A 20,494-nucleotide genomic window follows, 5' to 3' on the forward strand; every position below is an offset into this window, starting at 1 on the left:
ATCATACATTACCTGGTAAGTGTGATAAATCACATTTTGTTATGTTATTGATTAGGCCTGATAGGGATGATATTATAAACCTAGTGGTAAATAAGTATTATTATTTGCTTCCTCTGATAGTCTTGCATATACCATTATGCTGAAATCTTGCAATCTGATAAATTTGATGGATAAAAAAAGAATATATTTTTAAATCTAAAAAATACAATAATAAAATAAGTAGAGTAAATAAATAAATATATGTGAAAAATAAAAGTATATATAAATATAAGTAAGTAAATAAAATAATAAAAACTGAATCATTAATTCCATTCACTTTGTAAATTAGTATACTATAGTTGAATTGGTTATGCTATAATTGTTCCAGCCAGTTGAACCAAGTTTTAAGAAAAACAAAAAAAAATTGTACAAAAAATTTACTTTAAAATTACAGCAGTGCTTTTTTTAATATAAAACCTTAAGATTTCCAGTAAAATAAACCAATCTGTTTAAATAGGGGGAAAAAGAATATTTCTTGGAAAAAAAGTTCATTTAAGCGCTTAACTAATCCCTTATAGCATGAAATGGTAAATTAAGACACAGGTAACTTTTTCTTTTTTTAATCATTTTATTGTTTTAAAAATATGTAAGATAACATTTTGATGAAATTTGAACTATATTAGACTACTTAGATGGTTAAAAATGTTTTGTGTCAATGTTTATATGGTTTGTTTAATTATATCATTTTTTCTAATGCCATTTTCAATTAATAAATTATGCCATAGAACTCTTCATATTTTCTTGGTACATAAGACTGAAACATTTTTAATATCATTTAACTTGGCCTTCTTCAAGCAAATTTTCCCTTGAAAATAAGCTTTTTTAAGTGGTATTTATAAAATTAATCTTCCAGGGCTTATAATCGCAAAAGTATGTTTCAGCATTGAATGAATGATCGGATAATCTTTTAGTGAGGAAGGTAACAGGAAACAACTTCATTCCTCACTTTCTCTAGTTAGTCTGACATGGATATCTCCCATTTTTGCAAGTGACTTATGACTCATGTTAAGTCACCTGCAACTGTTATGGCTATGGTACTTAACCTACATATATAGATTACAGTAGTTCTGTTCCCCTATTAAATGTAAACATTTTACATAACACACTGCTTCCTACAGAAAGGGTTAATCTATTGTTTTATAATATCTCAGTCTGTCAAGTAGCTATACACATGTAAAGCATCTGAGATACAAGTGGGGCACTAGTCAGAATTGCAGTCTCTGAGAGTAATGTTTATAATATAGCCACTCCCTGTGGTGAAGTGAAGTTGTCACTTGTACAGTTGCATGGTGGGATTGGTATAATGAAGCACAACAATATATTTGGTTCACTGAAGAATGCAATAAGAAACCAGTTCACTCCTATCTTTCCTTAACATCCCTGGCACAGTATGTTATAATTTTTTTGAGACTAGTTTTGTCATTTTTGGGGTTAACTGATTTTTCACATGTTCCTTGAAAGAATGATGTAGAGGAAATTTTTAATTCCACATATTACCTCTAAAAATCAGCCCTAACATCATTTTCTATTCCATAAAATTTTCTGTCAAATAGTTATAGTAGTTAAAGATTAAATGTATGACAAAACTTTGATTAATGAAAATCTTATACAACAATAAGATTTTAATTTGAATACAATCTGATGGAAAATCACATCACTGCAAACTAAAACCATGCAGTTTAGGAATAATGCAGCCAATTATTTAAGTTCAGTGACATAATGTTGTCGTAAATGACATAAATTAATGTCATGTCAATCATTTTACAACAAAGATATAAGCCATTCAGTAATTATTTAGCTACAACCCAGACCTACTACATACTAACCAGTCATATATTGTACTTTCATCTCCATTATTTAAAAAAACTAATTCTAAAGAAGCATCCAGGCAAATTTTTAATTAAAAGGGAATGTTTTTTCTTAAATAATTTTTATTTTTTTTTTTAGGAGGTATTTCAGAGCTATATCTTTAAAAAATTATCCCATCATTAAATTTATTACAAACCATATCTAATAGATAACATTATTGTATCATATATATTATATATAAAATTATGTTTTATCTTAATTGATCAATAAAATTTTTTGTCTCAGTATACAGTTAATCTGATAAATATTTACACTTGAAGATCAGATATTTCAAAGAAAATCTAAATAAAATAGTTTAATAAAATGAACTATTTTGCTTTAATAGCAGCACTTTTAACTGGCATTTTTGTGTGTTCTTACATAGACACAAAATTTTTAGAGCTTCAAGTTGATAGAGATTTACCACTAGAAGTGAGTACTTTTAATAATAAGATGTATTATTATTGACAACTATATATTTTTTAGGATGCAATATATTTACTATGCATTAGGATTTATATTTCTGCATTAATTTTCCAGAACAAACATTTATGAAAAATTAATTCTTAGGCATAAATTATGTAAATATGAAACATTTTGGAAAAAATTAAAAAAAATCGAATTATACAATTAAAAATAGTTCTAATTTTTTCTTCTTAAATAATCTTCTTCTCCATTCTGTTCTTCTATCATGTCATTTCATTATTCTCAGATTTGGATTGACCAAATCCTCTACCAATGTATACTTCAGGTATTGCATCATTGCTAGTTGAATTTCTTAAATAATGTGTATTTTCACATTTGAAATAGAATACAGACTTACTATTTTTTGTAGAAGAGGAAAAATTTGTGTTCAAAAACATATCAGCCATTTATGGTACTAGTTACCTTAGATAAACATTATCATATGCATATTACATTATCGTTTTTGCTTTTGTTTTTTATAATACTTTTTTTTATGTATATAAATTTGAAGTAGCATATACTAATATACTCATTAGCTAAGAATAAATACTAACAGCATGGTGTGAAGCTGTACCCAATATTTTTTAATTTCAATAATCTGCAGGAAGTAGACTTATTAAATACAGCTTTAGCTACTGGCATTTTATTCTTACATTACAGAACAAGAGTGTGCACTGGCAGTACAAATGAAAAAATGCAATCACAGGCAATAAGTAGGGATCTAAAACCCTACAATAGATCATCAGTATAATTCAAAACAACTTTTGGGCAAAAAAATTTCAAAATTGTATTGGTTTTCTGCCCATAATAAAGTAAAAGCTCTGTTTAAATCCAGTATAATTGTTAACTACATTCTAAAAATTCTTCTCTTCTCAGTTTGAAAAACTTTAGACAGTAACACTCCCTTAAAATTGGAAATCAGCAATCCTTCAAATTCCACAAGCATTAGCCACGAGTGACAGATACTCTAGGTGTAAATTTAATTTATTTCATCTTATAAGTAATATCTTTTATGTAATTTAAATTTATTAGATACATATCACAACTCATGATGTCATTCCCACCATGCTAAAGTAATGAATGTAAAAAAGTAAACTTGTCAGGAGAGCTAAACAACCGTTTCAATGTTAAATTTTAAATAGGAATGCATATTCGTAAAAGTGAAAAGGTTTAAACTAGCCTTCCTAAAAGAGATATGTATTGGATAATTCACCAGAAGATGCAGGACAATCAGATTAGTTGTGAACTGACAAATCTGCAGAATGCGATTTTTCACATTCGTTACTTTAGCATGGTGGTGATGGTGTTATAAGAATCACAAATCAGTACTTCATGCTACAACAATCACCACTAACAGACATTCAATTCAAAGATAATTGCAGTATACTTTTCCATTTTCACTACTTTTAAATTGATGTTTATAAAAAAAATAAAATATGTTGTCTAACACTGAAAGAAAAAACAGTACAGTTTTTCCTTAAATAAATAACTGTAACTTAAATAAATAATTGACATCAAACCAGCATATTTACTGGTCTGAAGTCTGTCACCCACAAGATTGTACAATTAATTCTTTTAATTTTTCCTTGAAAAAAAAATCATTCTGAAAACTTCACAGATAAATCATGAACACTAATTAATTAAATTGATTGTTGCATATTATATTTAATAAAATGCTGAAGAGTGAAGTTAGATCACTGACTTGTAATAATAAAACTTTTAAATCAAACACTTTTTAAATAGTATAAATTAAACTTATAATTTTAATAAAAGATTCCTTAATGAACAATTTTAAGGCATGAAAAGTTATATACAATATAAGTTTCAATTTTAAGTAACAATTTTTTGAAAATTTGTAAAATCTGGATATTAAGCCAATCACTAATTTAATTTACAAATTCCTATGGCAGTAAGACAAAGCAAATATTTTTTCAGAATCTATGCCTAATAGTTAAAGAAAAGAAGGGGATATAATTATGTTTTATTTTCTTACTGCCATATTGTAAATTTTACATAATTGCAAATATATGGTAAGTTTAAAATTATTAAAATTTAAAAACAACCCGCTTTCAAATTACATATAAATAGTTATTACAAAGAATATAAATTGCATTATGTTCAAATATGTTGAGATGTTGGTTTTTATGTGCAGTCTGTAAAATTTTAAATTGTGGTTAATGTGTTTGTATATGTGTTCTGCTTCTATGAGGTGACATGTAAAAGTTGATTCCATTGTGTGAAGTGTGTCTAGATCCATGTGCCTAGATCTGTATATTACATATATAATAGGAATAAAATATGAGAATATATTGTATGTATACATATGTATATATATATATAACTTACATATATATAAAAGAAAAAACACCATAAAATAAGATTAACAGGATTATGAGTTCAATAAGCATATAAGTTTTTTGACCTTACCACTACAAAAACACAATTTGAAAATATACAGAAAACTAACAACACACCCAAGTGTTTATACCTCAAACCACCTAACCTCACATAAAGTCTCAGTTTTTAGAACTACGAACCACAAACTACTCAACTCACCTATGTTACCTAAAGATCATAGGAAGAACTCAACACTATTAAATACATCACACACAAAATAAAACTTAAACAAAGATAACCAAAGCAAAAAATATATTTTATTAATATACATAAATAAAAACTCAGAAAGAATAATTCACAGATTTAATTATTATTTAACTGTAGAAAACAATGGACTTTACAGGAAAAAAAATTAAAAATAACTATCACACACAGAATCAATTAATAATCACAAAACTTCTAAAACGTATAAACCAAACTACTTTAACCGCAGAGTATTCTATATTAGAAAACTGGAAAGAGCTTCAAAGATACAGTGATCATATTAAAGCAATTTATGGCAACATTAAGCCAACCTATCACAAATAGCAAATATCATAAAGCAAATCACAAATGTACCAACATTTTTCACTGAGCTGTATATAAACTGCTGCATACTAGCACAACAAACCTTCTGAAATTCAGTTTATGTTTAGCTTTACAAGTGACACTTATTCACCACAGAGACTGGGTGTAAATAAATATTATTACTCTCAGAGAATCCAACTCTGACTAGTATCACTTGTATATTTAAGATGTTTTACATACATCACAACAATGAGAAAAATGGAAGCAGTTGGTGTAAAATGACAAATTAATACCCCCTTTCTGGGTAAGTTAAAGGGGTATGTTAACTATGCTTTATATATACTGTCCTTAAAATATCTTATACTCAACAAAGAAGACAACACAAAATTATTTCATGCTTACCTCATTAAAATAAAGTATTTACTACTACTATCACCCAGTATCAACATTTTTTTTTTTTTTATCAAAAATGTTTCTACCATGTTTTTATCAAACCATTTTTTTTTTTATCAAAAATGTTTCACATGGAAGAAAAAAATTTCTGAAATTTTTGCACTATAAACAATGCTACATAATTATAGGACACACCCAGTGTTTAATTACTTGAATATTAACTCCATTCTGCAATAAATAGCACAATACACCCATACAAAAATTTCAAATTACACAGGTAAGTGTGATTATTATATTTGTTAGTTTTCTTTCATTCATTGTTGTAACAATGTTGCAAAATTTTAATCAAACTTTAAGACACCATGTGTGGTTATATTCCCAAACTTTTTCTGTTTAAACCCTAAAATACTTAAATAAACAGGTATAAAAAAAGAAAATATTTATTTATAACATTGTGAATTAATTTTTCTAACGTTTATTTTGTTTTAAGACCAATCCACACTAGCAGAACAAACATAAATAGGAGTAACCTTAAAGCTGCCCTTAATATAATCCTAATAGATGGAACCCTTACAATAATATAGACAAATGTTCACTTACCTATATGTAACAAAAAAATTATTTTTAAACAATCAGCTATATATAAATCTAGGCAGCGATTGTTTATATATAAAATCAAAATCAAGTTATGAAGCACTGCTTTATACTCAGTATATTAAATAAAATTTAGATTTTTTTTCATATGCTTCAGATATTTGTGGGTGATTAAGAATTACCAAATCAAATACCAATAGAACAGTTCTGGAAATTGCTACATGTGGAGGTAATGAAGTTTTGGGTATTCATTTTGTAAGCAGTTTATTATTAGGGGTAAATTTTATGTAAAACATAACATAGTTGTTCACATTCTAAGTCGGTTTAAATCTGTCTCTATTAAACACTACACATATAAGAGCTTCTTAATAACAAAATCATTAATATCTGATAAGGAGACCTCATTAAATAGGAAACCACAAACTGTAAAATACTCAAATGAGAGGATATAAATGTGTGTATACACACATGTGGGATTGGATGTGAATGTGGTTTTTGATATTGATCTTTATCCTTATTTTACCTTTAATGTATTATCTGGGAATCTCTGTTTTTTATGTTATATTTATAACAGAATTATCTGTTTAAAAGGGATTGTAGTCAACTATATTTTCCAAGGTCCAACATTTGTTACAGGTTATCTAATTAACATAAGAAATGGAAAAATCAATTTTTTTCCAATCCATAGAAGACATTATTTGAATATAAACACTTTATACTGGGTCAAAGTTCATGAATAAATTACCTAATAACATTAGGATCTGCGATAAAATAAAATTAAAAAAATTAACTCACAAATTGTTATTAACTGAAAATATTTTTATTTTTAGAATTTTTCTCTAACCACAATCATAGGTAGCTTATAAAAGTTTAGATTTAGAATAATACCTCATCTACTCTAAACTCTGAGTCCCAAGATAAAGGTAGTAAAACAATTGTTCTGAATTATTTGTAAAGTATTATTTGGTGTACATAATTAATTAGTATAAACAATGTACATTTTTAGATCATTATTTTTATTTATACTTTAATTTTCCTATAACTCAGGACTCGTTAAAATAATGGCCGGGTTTTAGGTGTTGCAAAATAACGTAAGAAATACTTCCTAGATGACAGTAGTAACTATAACAGGTTGCAACACAGACTGCAACAGATATTCTATGTTATAGTTTATGTTTATATAAATTATGTAAAATTTAGTTCAGTGCCAGCAAGAGTTTTTTATTTGCATGTATTTTCCTTGGTTTTACAGTGTTTTCTGTACTTACATGTAATTAAATTTTATTAAATGGTAAACTCAACTTGAACACCAATGTCCTTATATCATTAAAAGTGTAATTATGAATTGTTTGAATTCACAATCAGTTTTATTAATTGCAATGTTTTATAAAACTGAAAATAAGTCTAACAATTCAAAGGGTTTTTCTAAAAAGTTGAAGATGTATAAGTTCTGATGATCATTTATCTGAATCTCATTGTTAAAAAGTAGAAAAAAAAATACTAAATCCATTGATTATTCTTGTGCCAGTATCAATAATAAGTAATTTTTTACTACCTTGAGCTGGTAAAATGTAATTTTCTTTCCAAAATAAGATCTTCCCAGATTCACAGATCCATCTTTGATTCTACTGATACTGATCTATCTATCATCTACTGATACATCAGTAGAAAACTATTTTATGTATGTATACATATAAATATATATATATATATGTGTGTGTGTTTCATTTATATAAATTAAATATACTTTTATAAATATATTTCATATTCAAGCAGTGATTATAATAATTTTTTATTAAAAAAAAATGGGACAACTGAAGATCTGAATCAATGTATCTGATGATATCTGATTTTGGTAAATAAAAAATTATATATTGGGATACTGGTAGTAAAATAATGTGAACCATCTAACAGAACAATAAAACAGAACTCGCCAATTGAGAGATGTCTTTTAATCCCTACAACATATTCATTCTTGATTTTCAATCATAATTACAAAAATAATTTTAATTTATTCAATTCACATATTTTTACAAAGACCAAGTGAAGAAAAATATCACAGTGCAGTCACCATAACATAGTAATATATAGTCAATTCAGTATATTAAGACAACTCTTACTTGTATATTTATATAATTTTTCATGAAAGAACTTTCGCAGAATCCCGCATTATTAGTTGTATATAATATTCATAAAATTACATATTAAAAATAAAATTAAAGAATTAAAATTGCAATTACCCATAAAAGGGCATATGAAGTTATTAAATAAAATAAAATAAAAACAAGCATTTAATAACATGAATATGGCTAGCTAAATACTGCAGTACTGTATTATTTAAATAAATAGGAGGCATATTCATAAAGTAAGGACCGTTGGTCATTAAAAAAATTAACTCGTGAGAAAAGGTTTTTACTTGCAGTTTTAGTTTACTACATATCTACTTCACTTTTTCACATAATCACCATTAAGTTCTAAGAACTTTTCGTAACACTGCAGCAGTTTCTTTAACCCCTTTGCATAGAAGTTCGTCTCCTGGGAATTGAACCGGTTGACAACGGCAGTCTTGAGTTCCTCGTCGTTTTCAAAATGCTGTCCACCAAGCCACTTTTTCAAATGCAAGAAAAGGAAGTAGTCACTAGATGCAAGGTCGGGACTATATGGAGGTGGTCAAAATATTCCCAACGAAAATTTTGAATGTTCTTTTTGGTTAAGGCACCGGTGTAAGGACGCGCGTTGTCGTGGAGGAGGATTACACCGGACGATAGTTTCCCGCGTTGTCGATTTTGCAATCGTCTCTGGTGAGCGTTTCGCAGTACATATCAGCTGTATTTGTTGGTCCACGTTCCATGAAATCAACTAAAATTATGCCCTTTTCGACCCAAAAAACAGTAGCCAACATTTTTCGACTCGAGTATGGAGATTGCTTAAACTTTTTCGGTTTTGGGGAATTTGAATGGCGCCACTGCATTGGCCGTTATTTCGATTCTGCGTTGGTGTAGAATATCCACGTCTCGTCACCCGTAACAATGTAGGAAAACAAATCATCTCCATCTTGTCGATAGCGGTTCAAAAACGCTCGTCCACTGCACATTCTTTGCTCTTTGAGTTGGTCGGTGAGCATTTTCGGTACCCACCTTGCACACAATTTGTGATATCCGAAGTTTTCTGTGACAATCGTATAGTAGAGGTGCATCCAACATGAGGAAATTCATCTGCCAGAGCACTAATATTCAATCGCCGATCACATCGCAGTTTTCGGTTAACTTGTTCAACAATTTCGTCGGTCTGAATACTGGGTCTGCCACTCCGCTCTTTGTCATGGTCATATACATTTGTGCGACCGCTTTTAAAGTTTCGACACCATTGTCTAATCTTTCCTTCACTCATTAATGTAGGTTTATACACTAGGCACAACTCCCGATGAATTTCAGCAGTTGAAGATCCTTTTGCACATAAAAATCGAATTACAGCGCACACTTCACAACTGGCGGGAGAAACGACTGTCGCGGACATTGCGATCTTCATTCACCGGCAGGCAAACGACTACCATAACAAAACAACTGCAGAGGCTTCGTAAATAGCCGATAGATGGCCCTACATGGGTGAAACTATGTTCAGACCCAACTATTAAATATAACTCAATGGCCCTTACTTTATGAATATGCCTCGTATTTTATTTAATATCTACAAAGATGTTGCTATCTATTGCAGCTTTTATGAGTGAGTCTTCTTCAAAATCTGTATGTTAGTTGATCAAGTTGAATCTTTGTTTATACTTATATATATAATATTTTTCTAAAATATTTAGTATTGTATTTATAATGTGTTACATTAAAATCTGAAACTAACACACCTGTTATCATACACACTGAAAAATATAATATTTTAAAGAAACAATACATAATCGTTTTAAAGAAATAAAAGACCCTACTAATAAATTTCTAAAAAAAAAAAAAAAAAAAAAGTTTAATAGCAAAATATCAAATTGTTTTTAATTATAACAATAATTTAAGATATCAAACTAGATTATACTCTTTTAAACTGGTCATTCCAAAATTAACAGGACTCCCAAAAATGCATAAACCAGGCATCTCAATGCAACCTTTAATTGATTTTACTATATCTGCTCCATCTTATACTATTTCAAAAATAATATATAAAATCTTTAGGATAAATATGAATTTACATTAAAAACATAAAAACTGGGTATGAATTTGTAAATAAATTAAAATACTTAACAGTTAGCAAAAACACTAGGATGGTAAGTTAATATATAAGTAACATGTATCCAAGCATACCTATTGATAAAACAATTTGTATAATAAAAAAATAAATTAATAAATAATCATCAAGACCCTAAATTTATTGATAACATCGTCACTATTATAAGGAATATATGTCAACAAAGTTTCTTTGAATTTAATGACAAGTGTTATACACAGGAAAATACTTTGCCTATGGGATTTCCTTTGTCAGCTATTATGTCAGAGATATACTTACAAGATATTGAGAATAAAATAGTTTATGGCATTATTCACACACAAGGTTTTGTAATGGACTCATGTTGATGTTTTTCTTGTTTATGATCCGGTTATAAGTAATGAACACCTCATAATTTTAAACAAACTTAATTCATAATGATTTAAAATTTACTTTTGAAATAGATATAAACAGAATAATCAGTTTTCTAGATGTTTGCATTGAAATTAACAAAAATATCCAAATTGTAACTTCGGTACACAGGAAACCTATAGCAAATTAACTTAGTCTCATAAAATTAACATATATTCAAATATGATTAACATAGCTATCCATTATACATAAAATAATAAAGAAAAATTAAACAAAAATAAATATCATAAAAAAATTGGAATTCAAAATGGATATAGTGCCTTGTTAATTGATAATATATATAAAAAACAAACATCAAAACTTAATAGTACAATAACTTTAAAACAATTACATAACACACAGAAGATTGATAAAGTTTACTTAAAATATTCATACACTAACAGTATTGTTGAGAATATAACCAAACTTTATGACAAGGATAAATTTAAACCTGCATATAAAACTAACAACCACATAATAAAATATTTGAAAAACAATACTAATACTGATTTATACAATTTATGTGGGTTTTATATGATAAAGTGTAATGATTGCGAGAATATTTATATAGGTAAAACCAATAGATCTTTTAAAGCCGGATTTTATAAACATTTTAGGTATTATAAAAATAAAAAAATTGGGCTTCTCTAATGTAGCAGATCATCTTATAAACAATAAAAATTTCATTTCTGATGTTAATACTAATTTAGAAATATTATAAATTAAAAAAGGAAACATAACTAAAAATCTAGATATTTTAGAAAAATATTATATATAAACATAAACAAAGATTCAACTTGATCAACTAACAGACAGATTTTGAAGGAGAGACACTCATAAAATCTGCAGTAGATAGCAGAACCTTCATAGATATTACATAAAATATCTATTTAAATAGTACAGTACTGTAGTATTTGGCTAGCCATAAACATGTTAAATGTTTGTTTTTATTTAATTTAATGACTTCATATACTCTTGTATATGTAATCACAATTTTAATCTTTGAATTCTTTAATTTTATGTTTAATATGTACTTTTATAAATATTATACATTACTGATGATGCAGAATTCCACGAAAGTACTTTCGTGAAAAATTATATAATTATACAAATATGGTAAGAGTTGTTTTATCTGTACTTGGGTGGATTAAGTTGAATTGTATATATTTAAATTTATATTGTTAGTGCAGAGGTGATATGGGTTTGAAAGGATTAATTTAAATATATATATATATATATATATATATATACATACATGTATATCACATAATTTGTAGATTTAATATAAATATCTACATATTTGTAGATTTATATAAATTATATAAAATTTGGTTCAGTGCCAGCAAAACCTTTTAATTTTACATGTATTTTCCTTGCTTTACAGTGTCTATTTTGTTACTGACAAATGAAAATAACTGAATAAGTTGTAACTCTAATTACATATATTAACATCACAGAAATGAAAATTACTGAAATCTAAAATAAAAAGTGAAAGAAATAACAGCATTATATTATAAAAAAAAAAAATACGTGAGTAGTAAGGTGGTTTCATGTTGCCTTCACTGATTCAATCAATCTGTTACATATTTGCATTGCAAGCCCATCAAAATGCTGGTTATATTTAGCCTTAAAAGTTATACCTTCACTCAGAGTGAAGCCAGGGTCTGACTGTATAATTAGCATCATTATTCTAAAAGAAAGCAACTCTGATTGGTGATGATTAGATCTTAGCCATATTTGTCATAGTCATGAGAAAGACTGGGACAGATAGTGTAAAACAACTAATTAATGTACCCTTTTTTGCTGTAAAACAATGTGTTACATACACAGCTTCAACTCAGCATGGAATTAAGAAGTTGAAATTAAAGTTAAGATTAAAAACTGAGTTCATCAGGTATTTAAAAGCACATTTGTAAATTAAATAAAGTGAATGTACAAAAAATAATAATTTATAACAATTTAAATACATACAAAGACAACAAACTTAAGATTTAATATCATAGTCATTTAAAATACCTCCAATTTATATGATCTATCAACCAGCCACATAATGCAAACATATATTTAGATATGAATTTAGAATGAGGTCAAAATTTATGTTGGATTTGAATTAAGTATTCATTTAGTATAACGTTGTTGTGGGTTTATATATTGTAATGATAAGGTGCATATTTTTAGTGCTGCTCTTGTAACCATTTTCAGTGATTCTGAAGATGAACACAATTTTCAGTGAAAAGTGTGTTTGGTTTTAATTGTGTCTGTTCATTAAGCACATCACTCTTGTTCTTTTATACTTTTTTGGGGGATTTATTGTTTATCATATTAATAACCAATTCTTAAATATATTCAAAGATGCATCCCTTGCAGAGACAATTTGTTGGACAAATTAATACCATTAACAAAATCATGTGTTTTGAACTCTATTAGCTTTACATCTAAGACGATCCAGATTAAATCTAAATTTTGCACTCATAATTCTTTGACTTAATAACACTGATAGAAAAAAAAGATTTTAATGTTTCTCTAAGTGTGATATCATTTCTTAAATTGCTTTTTTGCTTACTTTACAGATCTGTAAATACAATTTTTCTATCACCCTTAGTTTTAAACAAATTATGCTTAAAAAAAAATTAAGGGAAAATATAGTTAAAATCTGTAAATTTTATAATTTTCCATAGCCATACCTGTGTTAGAATGATTTTGCTGATGCTTTTCTTTTATAAATAGCCTCAGGCACATCCCGAATTAATGTCCAACAGTAATCAGCTAACATGTTAGTATTCCATTTCCCTTTATAGTGTCTTTCCATCACTGAAATATCTTGACGGAAATGTTCACTGTGTTTGTCACTTACATCTTTGAGGGTGTCTAGGAAAAAATCTAGATGTGAGTGAAGGAAATGTATTTTCAAAGACATTAACATCCCATACCTCTGTATGAAGTAAGAAGTTGAATAACAATATCATGGTAATTGTTGGATTTTCGTTTGCCGAGAAAATGTTTGCAAATATCTTTAAATAAAGTCCAAGCTGCACTTTCTATATTATTTAACATTGAGTTAAATACATCATCTTTGACTAATACTCTTGTTTGAGGACCAACAAATTTCCTTCTTTAAGTTTTCCTTCACTTACATTTGGAAATTTCTGCCTAATGTACAAAACTTCAGGACTATCCTTCTTCATTGCTTTTAAAAAATTTTCATTAGTCCTAGCTTGATATATATAAACAAGAACAAAACAAAAGTAATGAAATGTAGTAGAAATAACAAAGATGGACCACTGAATGTGAAAATAGGAGGAGAAAAGATTATGGAGGTAGAAGAATTTTTTTATTTGGGAAGTAAAATTACTAAAGATGGACGAAGCAGGAGCGATATAAAATGCCGAATAGCACAAGCTAAACGAGCCTTCAGTAAGAAATATAATTTGTTTACATCAAAAATTAATTTAAATGTCAGGAAAAGATTTTTGAAAGTGTATGTTTGGAGTGTCGCTTTATATGGAAGTGAAACTTGGACAATCGGAATATCTGAGAAGAAAAGATTAGAAGCTTTTGAAATGTGGTGCTATAGGAGAATGTTAAAAATCAGATGGGTGGATAAAGTGACAAATGAAGAGGTATTGCGGCAAATAGATGAAGAAAGAAGCATTTGGAAAAATATATTAAAAGAAGAGACAGACTTATAGGCCACATGCTAAGGCATCCTGGAATAGTCGCTTTAATATTTTAAGGACAGGTAGAAGGGAAAAATTGTGTAGGCAGGCCACGTTTGGAGTATGTAAAACAAATTGTTGGGGATGTAGGATGTAGAGGGTACACTGAAATGAAACGACTAGCACTAGATAGGGAATCTTGGAGAGCTGCATCAAACCAGTCAAATGACTGAAGACAAAAAAAAAAGCTTGATATGGAGAGGGGGTAAAAATATTTTTTTGGGTTCAACTAAGCACTCATAAATAATATTTTTTCCCATTGGGAGTTAAGTTATCTAGTTTCTTTCACTCTTTGGTAACATAATGTTTATCCCTCGTTTGGCTGTCCCATTCGCAAAGAAAACACATGTACTTAGTATAGCCTAACTGCATGCCTAACAAAATAGTTATAACTTTCAAATCACCATATATGTTCCAGCTATGTTTTTTATAATTTATTTTTTCAAGAACGTCTTTCATCACATCATATGCTTCTTTCAAATTAATACCATAAGCGATTGGTATCGAAGGATATTGGTTACCATTGTGTAGTTGAACCATTTTTAAACTATACTTGGACAAATTGATGAAAAAGCACCAGTCTTCAGGTTTATGAACTTATCCTAAGTGCAACATACGCTCATCAATATTTGTGCAATAAAACAAATTATTTTCATCAATAAAGTGCTAAGAAAGTTCTTTTTGTCGGCTTCAAAAGCCTGAAATTTTTGTATTTTTTTGAACTAAATTCCAACCTTGCAGTCTTGATCCTAACAGTTCAGCTTGATTTTTTGATAAATTTAAATCACTAATAGAGTCATTTAACTCACCGTGTGGTATAAGATGCGGTTTATTGGAAGATAATTCAAAATCAAAATCATTGTTGTCTTCTTCAGTACTGCCTGATTCTTCATCGCTGCTTTCAAAACATTCACAGGTGGCTCAGGAATTGGAATATTTTCACTGTGAGGTACAGGCCTGATTGCAGATTGCAATGAAGGATATTTTACAGTATGTTTAGATTTTTTAGAAATTTCAGACACACTTGTTCAACAAAAGTAATAATCGGTTACATGATCCTTTGGTTCACACCAAACCATAGGTACACCAAATGATAAAGCCTTCTGTGTACCTTTCAGCCATCCTCTTAAACATACAGAACAATTAGTGCATACTATATGAGAAGCCCACGTCTTATCCTGATCACCAATTTTACACTGAAAGTACAAATGATATGCTTTTTTATTTAAAGGTGTAATGTTTTTTCTATTTGATTTTATGGTAAACTCATACACATACATAACTCAAACACATTACATAACATTAACTCAAACACATACATAAAAAAAGGCATCCACATCATTTACACAATTTCAAGGCATTATGACACTGCACTGTTAACAAACGTAAAACTGAACAAAATTAATTCATTCCTAAATCCATTGCTTAAAACAAACAACACAACTGTGATTTCAGCTATATGTTTAGACCTGCACAGACATGATTAAATATTAATCATGTCTGACCATCCTTTAAGAAAGATAAACTACAACAGAGATGAATTTTGTAATTAAAATAGTATTGAGATAATGCAAAATAGACCCTTCAAAAATGATCCTCAGAAATCAAATATTTTAATTTTCTTAGAAAATAAATTACCCTTGATAGTCTGGTGTATACATTTGTGACATGATTTTTCTCCAGGTAAGCTTTAAATGAATGTGAAATCCATTCAGGTTTACTCCTGGCATATTAACATTAGTGATTTCTCCTAAACTTAACATACTTCTTTGACTTATCTTCATTTAGTTTAAAGTCATGCATAGAAGCCCATTTTGCTCTTAATTAAATGATAGAGACTCTTTCATTAACAGGTGTTCAAAATTCTATTACTTGTAAATGAAGCAGAATCATCAGCATACCGGACAGATTAATGTGGCATATTTTACAATTATACAAAATCATAAATATAATTATAATTTATTGATATTAAATAATGTATTAATTTATTTTTATAAATTTTTAATGAAAAAATAACAATATTAAATGTAAAGAAAAAAATTAAAAAACATTTATCTGGTCATACATTAGAGTATGACTTTTTGGAGAATATTAGTAGTTTTATGTTAAGATTTATAATGTAAAAGAACTATAACCAATGTAATATGAAAATTAGAATCATTAATATTAAAATTGATACTCAATATAATAGAATGAAGAATATATTTAAATTAATATATATTGGAATTTGTATATTAACAATATAAATGAATAATAAATGTATAATATTTATTAATTTAGTGAACACATTTAATGCGTTATTTATTTGATATAAATTAATGAAAATTAAAAAGACAGTCAAAATAAAATTGCTTATCAATGAGATAGTAAACCTTCGCAGTATTCTTGCCCCATCATCTGATTACATGTCATCTGTTTATTCATCATCTGGTTTTTCTTGTAGAAAAAATAACTGTTTGCACTTACATGATCCTATGGACATAAACATGGTTGACTGTCGTCAACCATGTTTGACAACATAACCATAATTGATGGTTACGACCACATAAACATGGTTGACTGTTGTCAACCATGTTTATGTCCATATTTAACCATCCTGCTATGTTATTTACTTACCAGTTTTACAGGTAATCATTCTCAAAATTTCTCTGATGCTTCATTAATTTAAACCTTTAAATTTAAATCTAAACAGTATTTTTTTTAAGTAATTTATTTATCTTTTACACTATTTACTTCTAGAATATCTAAATTGTTCTCAATGTTTTTAATACTATATTTTTATATTTTGGAAGTGTTTTACTATATTCAAGAATATTTTATTTTTGTTTCTAAAAGCATTTTATTTTATTTAAAGCTATGAACTTTCCAAACAACAAACCAAACAAAATGTAGTACAAAAAAATGTTAATAATTTCAAAATATTTTCAGTTGCTTGCTGTGGTTCCCATATTCAGTAACTGGTACTGATGTTCCCATCTTGGTGTCAGTTGACATTGTTACTGATGGTTATTTTTAATAGGTTGATTCAAGTCTTTAATCTAGGCTTTGTTTAGTGTTATTTATAATAATTTATGATATTCAGGTGTGTTAAGATATGTCCTTTCTTGTAAGAGCATCTAGGTGACTAGGTGACTTGTATAGGTGTCACAAGGTTGTTGATATTTGTTGATGGTGGTAGATTCATGATTTCTGTATATGAGATGGTTAAAAAAATATTGGCTCTCTATTTTTATATACTGCTTTTACATATATTTTTGTTTGACTCATCTCATTTGCCAATCATTTCATAGTTGCAAATCACAAATCCAACAACCTTGATATTTACAGACACATGCTCAGAAAGAAAGAAAGAGAGAGAGAGAGAGCGAGAGAGGGTGTGAGAAATCACATCTTAACAAATCATGAAACATATAGAAAAATATAAACACACAACAAAAATGTACTATATAACCATATAAAATTCTAATCCAATGCATTTTTCAGTGACATTTTACATAATATCTTCCTTTTTCAAAAAAAGTGCCAGTAATATAATCAAGTGAGACCATGGTGACAATCAGTAGCATCAGTCTCTGAAGATGGCTGGAAGAGCCATCTGTTAGTCAGTTTTTTCAAAATTTTATAGAATGAGAGAATCCAATGCAAGATGGAAAACCTCAAACAGTACTAAATACAATTCCTCAAACAGTAAAATGTCCATCGTTATTTTATGGAACCAAACACATAAAAATACTGCTATTATATGTTTTATATTTTTCAACAGAATTGTAAGATAATGTATGAAATTTATTTTAAACAAAATTGTACTTTTGAGCTTATGCAGTAAGTCTATGATCTTTCAAAATCATCCTTACAGATACTTTTTAATTGCATATTATTTTCATTTATCATAATTTTTCTAGTGATAATACATTTAGTACTGCATATTTAGTCATAAAATAATTGGTTTATTACAAATTTTGGGAAGTTATTTCATAACAAACTTATTAAATTATTTTATAGTGATATTCGTATCTTTCTGAATAAATAATAAAATGAATATACATGTTCATAATTTTCCCTTTTTTATACAGACTTTAGATCGAATAAAGCATGATGCAACAGATGCTTTGGGGCGAGCTTCGTATTCAATCGGACATAAAACCAGACAAGCAACAAGAAAACTGCAAGAGATCCTACAAAATAGTTCAGAGATAGTTGCAAATAGATTTCTCCTCATTTTTGGACAAGAACCAAATATACATAAACATCTTAACAATTTAAAGAGAAAAACAAGTGAATTAAATGAAAATAGTAAAGTAAAAATAAAAACTGTGTTTATAATATTATTTGATAAATTTAAAAATGTATTTAAAAGTATTGGACATTTTTTAGGAATTGATATAAATGATTAGAACAATATAAATTATACTCAGTAACCTAATTTGTTCATTAAACATTTAAGTGTACACTTCATTCAAATTGAACTTTGGAAAAAATGTTTCCTTTTTTATTCAAAATGAATATTGAGATTTTTAACCGTTAAAGCTGTTATTCACATTTAAGAAATATTGTGTAATTATTTCTTTAATTTTTTAAAGATATAAATTAATGATGTAATCAAATTTTTTAAGTGAAAAATTAAATTTGTACTTAAATATTTTGAAACTGTTATGAAATATATCCCAAAATTTGAAGGGAGATAAAATAATGTTATGTACATATTTATTGCAGTATAAATAAATTTATTTGTTAGCAAACAGTTATTCTTCCCCACAGCACATTTCAGTTAATTGAAATTTATTACACAAGCATCAAAGAATTTCACTCACAGAAAAGTATAAAAAAATGTAAACAAGAAACGCCTCATTAAATAATATTATTTGGTACAATTACTTACCATATTTCAATTTATTCATATGAATATTTTAGAAGTTTCCAGAACTTTGTGCACCTTCTTGAATCAGGGCCCATAGACAGTGCAAACCTTGTTCATGTAGTGAGTGTACTGGTATTTAGTTACTGGTTTGGTGAGGTTACTGGTGTGGTTTTTTTGTTAATTGTTTGTTTGGTGGCTATAGGACATTATTATCCCTATTATATAATGTAATCACTACATTTTTATATACTCCTATCTGAGAAGTTAATAAATTCAAAAAAATAACTTGTTTGATCTAGCTCTAAACTTCTGCACTTGAAGGAAGCTAACCCTTTGTGCCAGCTTGAAACATTATGAGACTTTAAACATCTTTGAAAATGATGATTCCTAGTCTCTGACATTTTTAAATAATAAAGAACACAGTTTGTTTCATCAAAATTGATGTTATAGTCTCAGTTTGATCTGAACATAAACGTGATTAAACAAATATTACTGTGTATTGGTAGATATTAAGGAAATGAGTTCTTTTTAACCTGTCCTGATTATATAAATTCATCATCCCCATTATAAAGGAAGGGCTGGAAACACCATTTCCCGATTGAACGCTGTAGATTGAGATAAAAATCTGCATGACATTACGGATTGCAAGTTGCATATGTCATTTACCTCTGTCTAATTATAAAAAAAGATTGATAATAAAATGGTGTTCATTAATCATTTTAGAAAAATATTTGCTATAAACACTAGTGTTATGTTTATTAAGCAAATGAAACGTGTGCGATTTCTGAATTACAAAGAATAAACATACGGTTTAAGTTATACTGAGCGGTTTTTTGTGATGTATTTAACCGTCGCGCTTGTTTTCCTGACCAACATGACACACTAAATCCCCCTCCTTCATTTGATTTGTAACGAGTATCCTTTATTGTCAGGAATATTGAATGATCCAGCTAATAGTATAAAAATAAAATAGGTTGTAAAGCAAAATAACTGCATAAACTGATAATTTTTTCTGCATATATATATATATATACATATATATATAAAATTGTTTTTTTTTTGT

At 27.9% G+C, this 20,494-nt stretch overlaps 1 protein-coding gene across 1 annotated transcript; it reads left to right on the forward strand.

The window, feature by feature from the left end:
* The first annotated feature begins 2,125 nt into the window (after positions 1-2,125).
* LOC142323549 (uncharacterized) lies at positions 2,126-20,408 on the forward strand. Its single transcript, XM_075363327.1, has 2 exons — positions 2,126-2,319; positions 18,647-20,408. The coding sequence occupies exons 1-2, from the start codon at positions 2,212-2,214 to the stop codon at positions 18,965-18,967; spliced, it is 429 nt and encodes a 142-aa protein (XP_075219442.1). The 5' UTR covers positions 2,126-2,211; the 3' UTR covers positions 18,968-20,408.
* The last annotated feature ends 86 nt before the right edge of the window (positions 20,409-20,494 follow it).

This window comes from Lycorma delicatula, chromosome 4, assembly GCF_047948215.1.
Source record: "Lycorma delicatula isolate Av1 chromosome 4, ASM4794821v1, whole genome shotgun sequence".
NCBI classification, from domain to species: domain Eukaryota; kingdom Metazoa; phylum Arthropoda; class Insecta; order Hemiptera; family Fulgoridae; genus Lycorma; species Lycorma delicatula.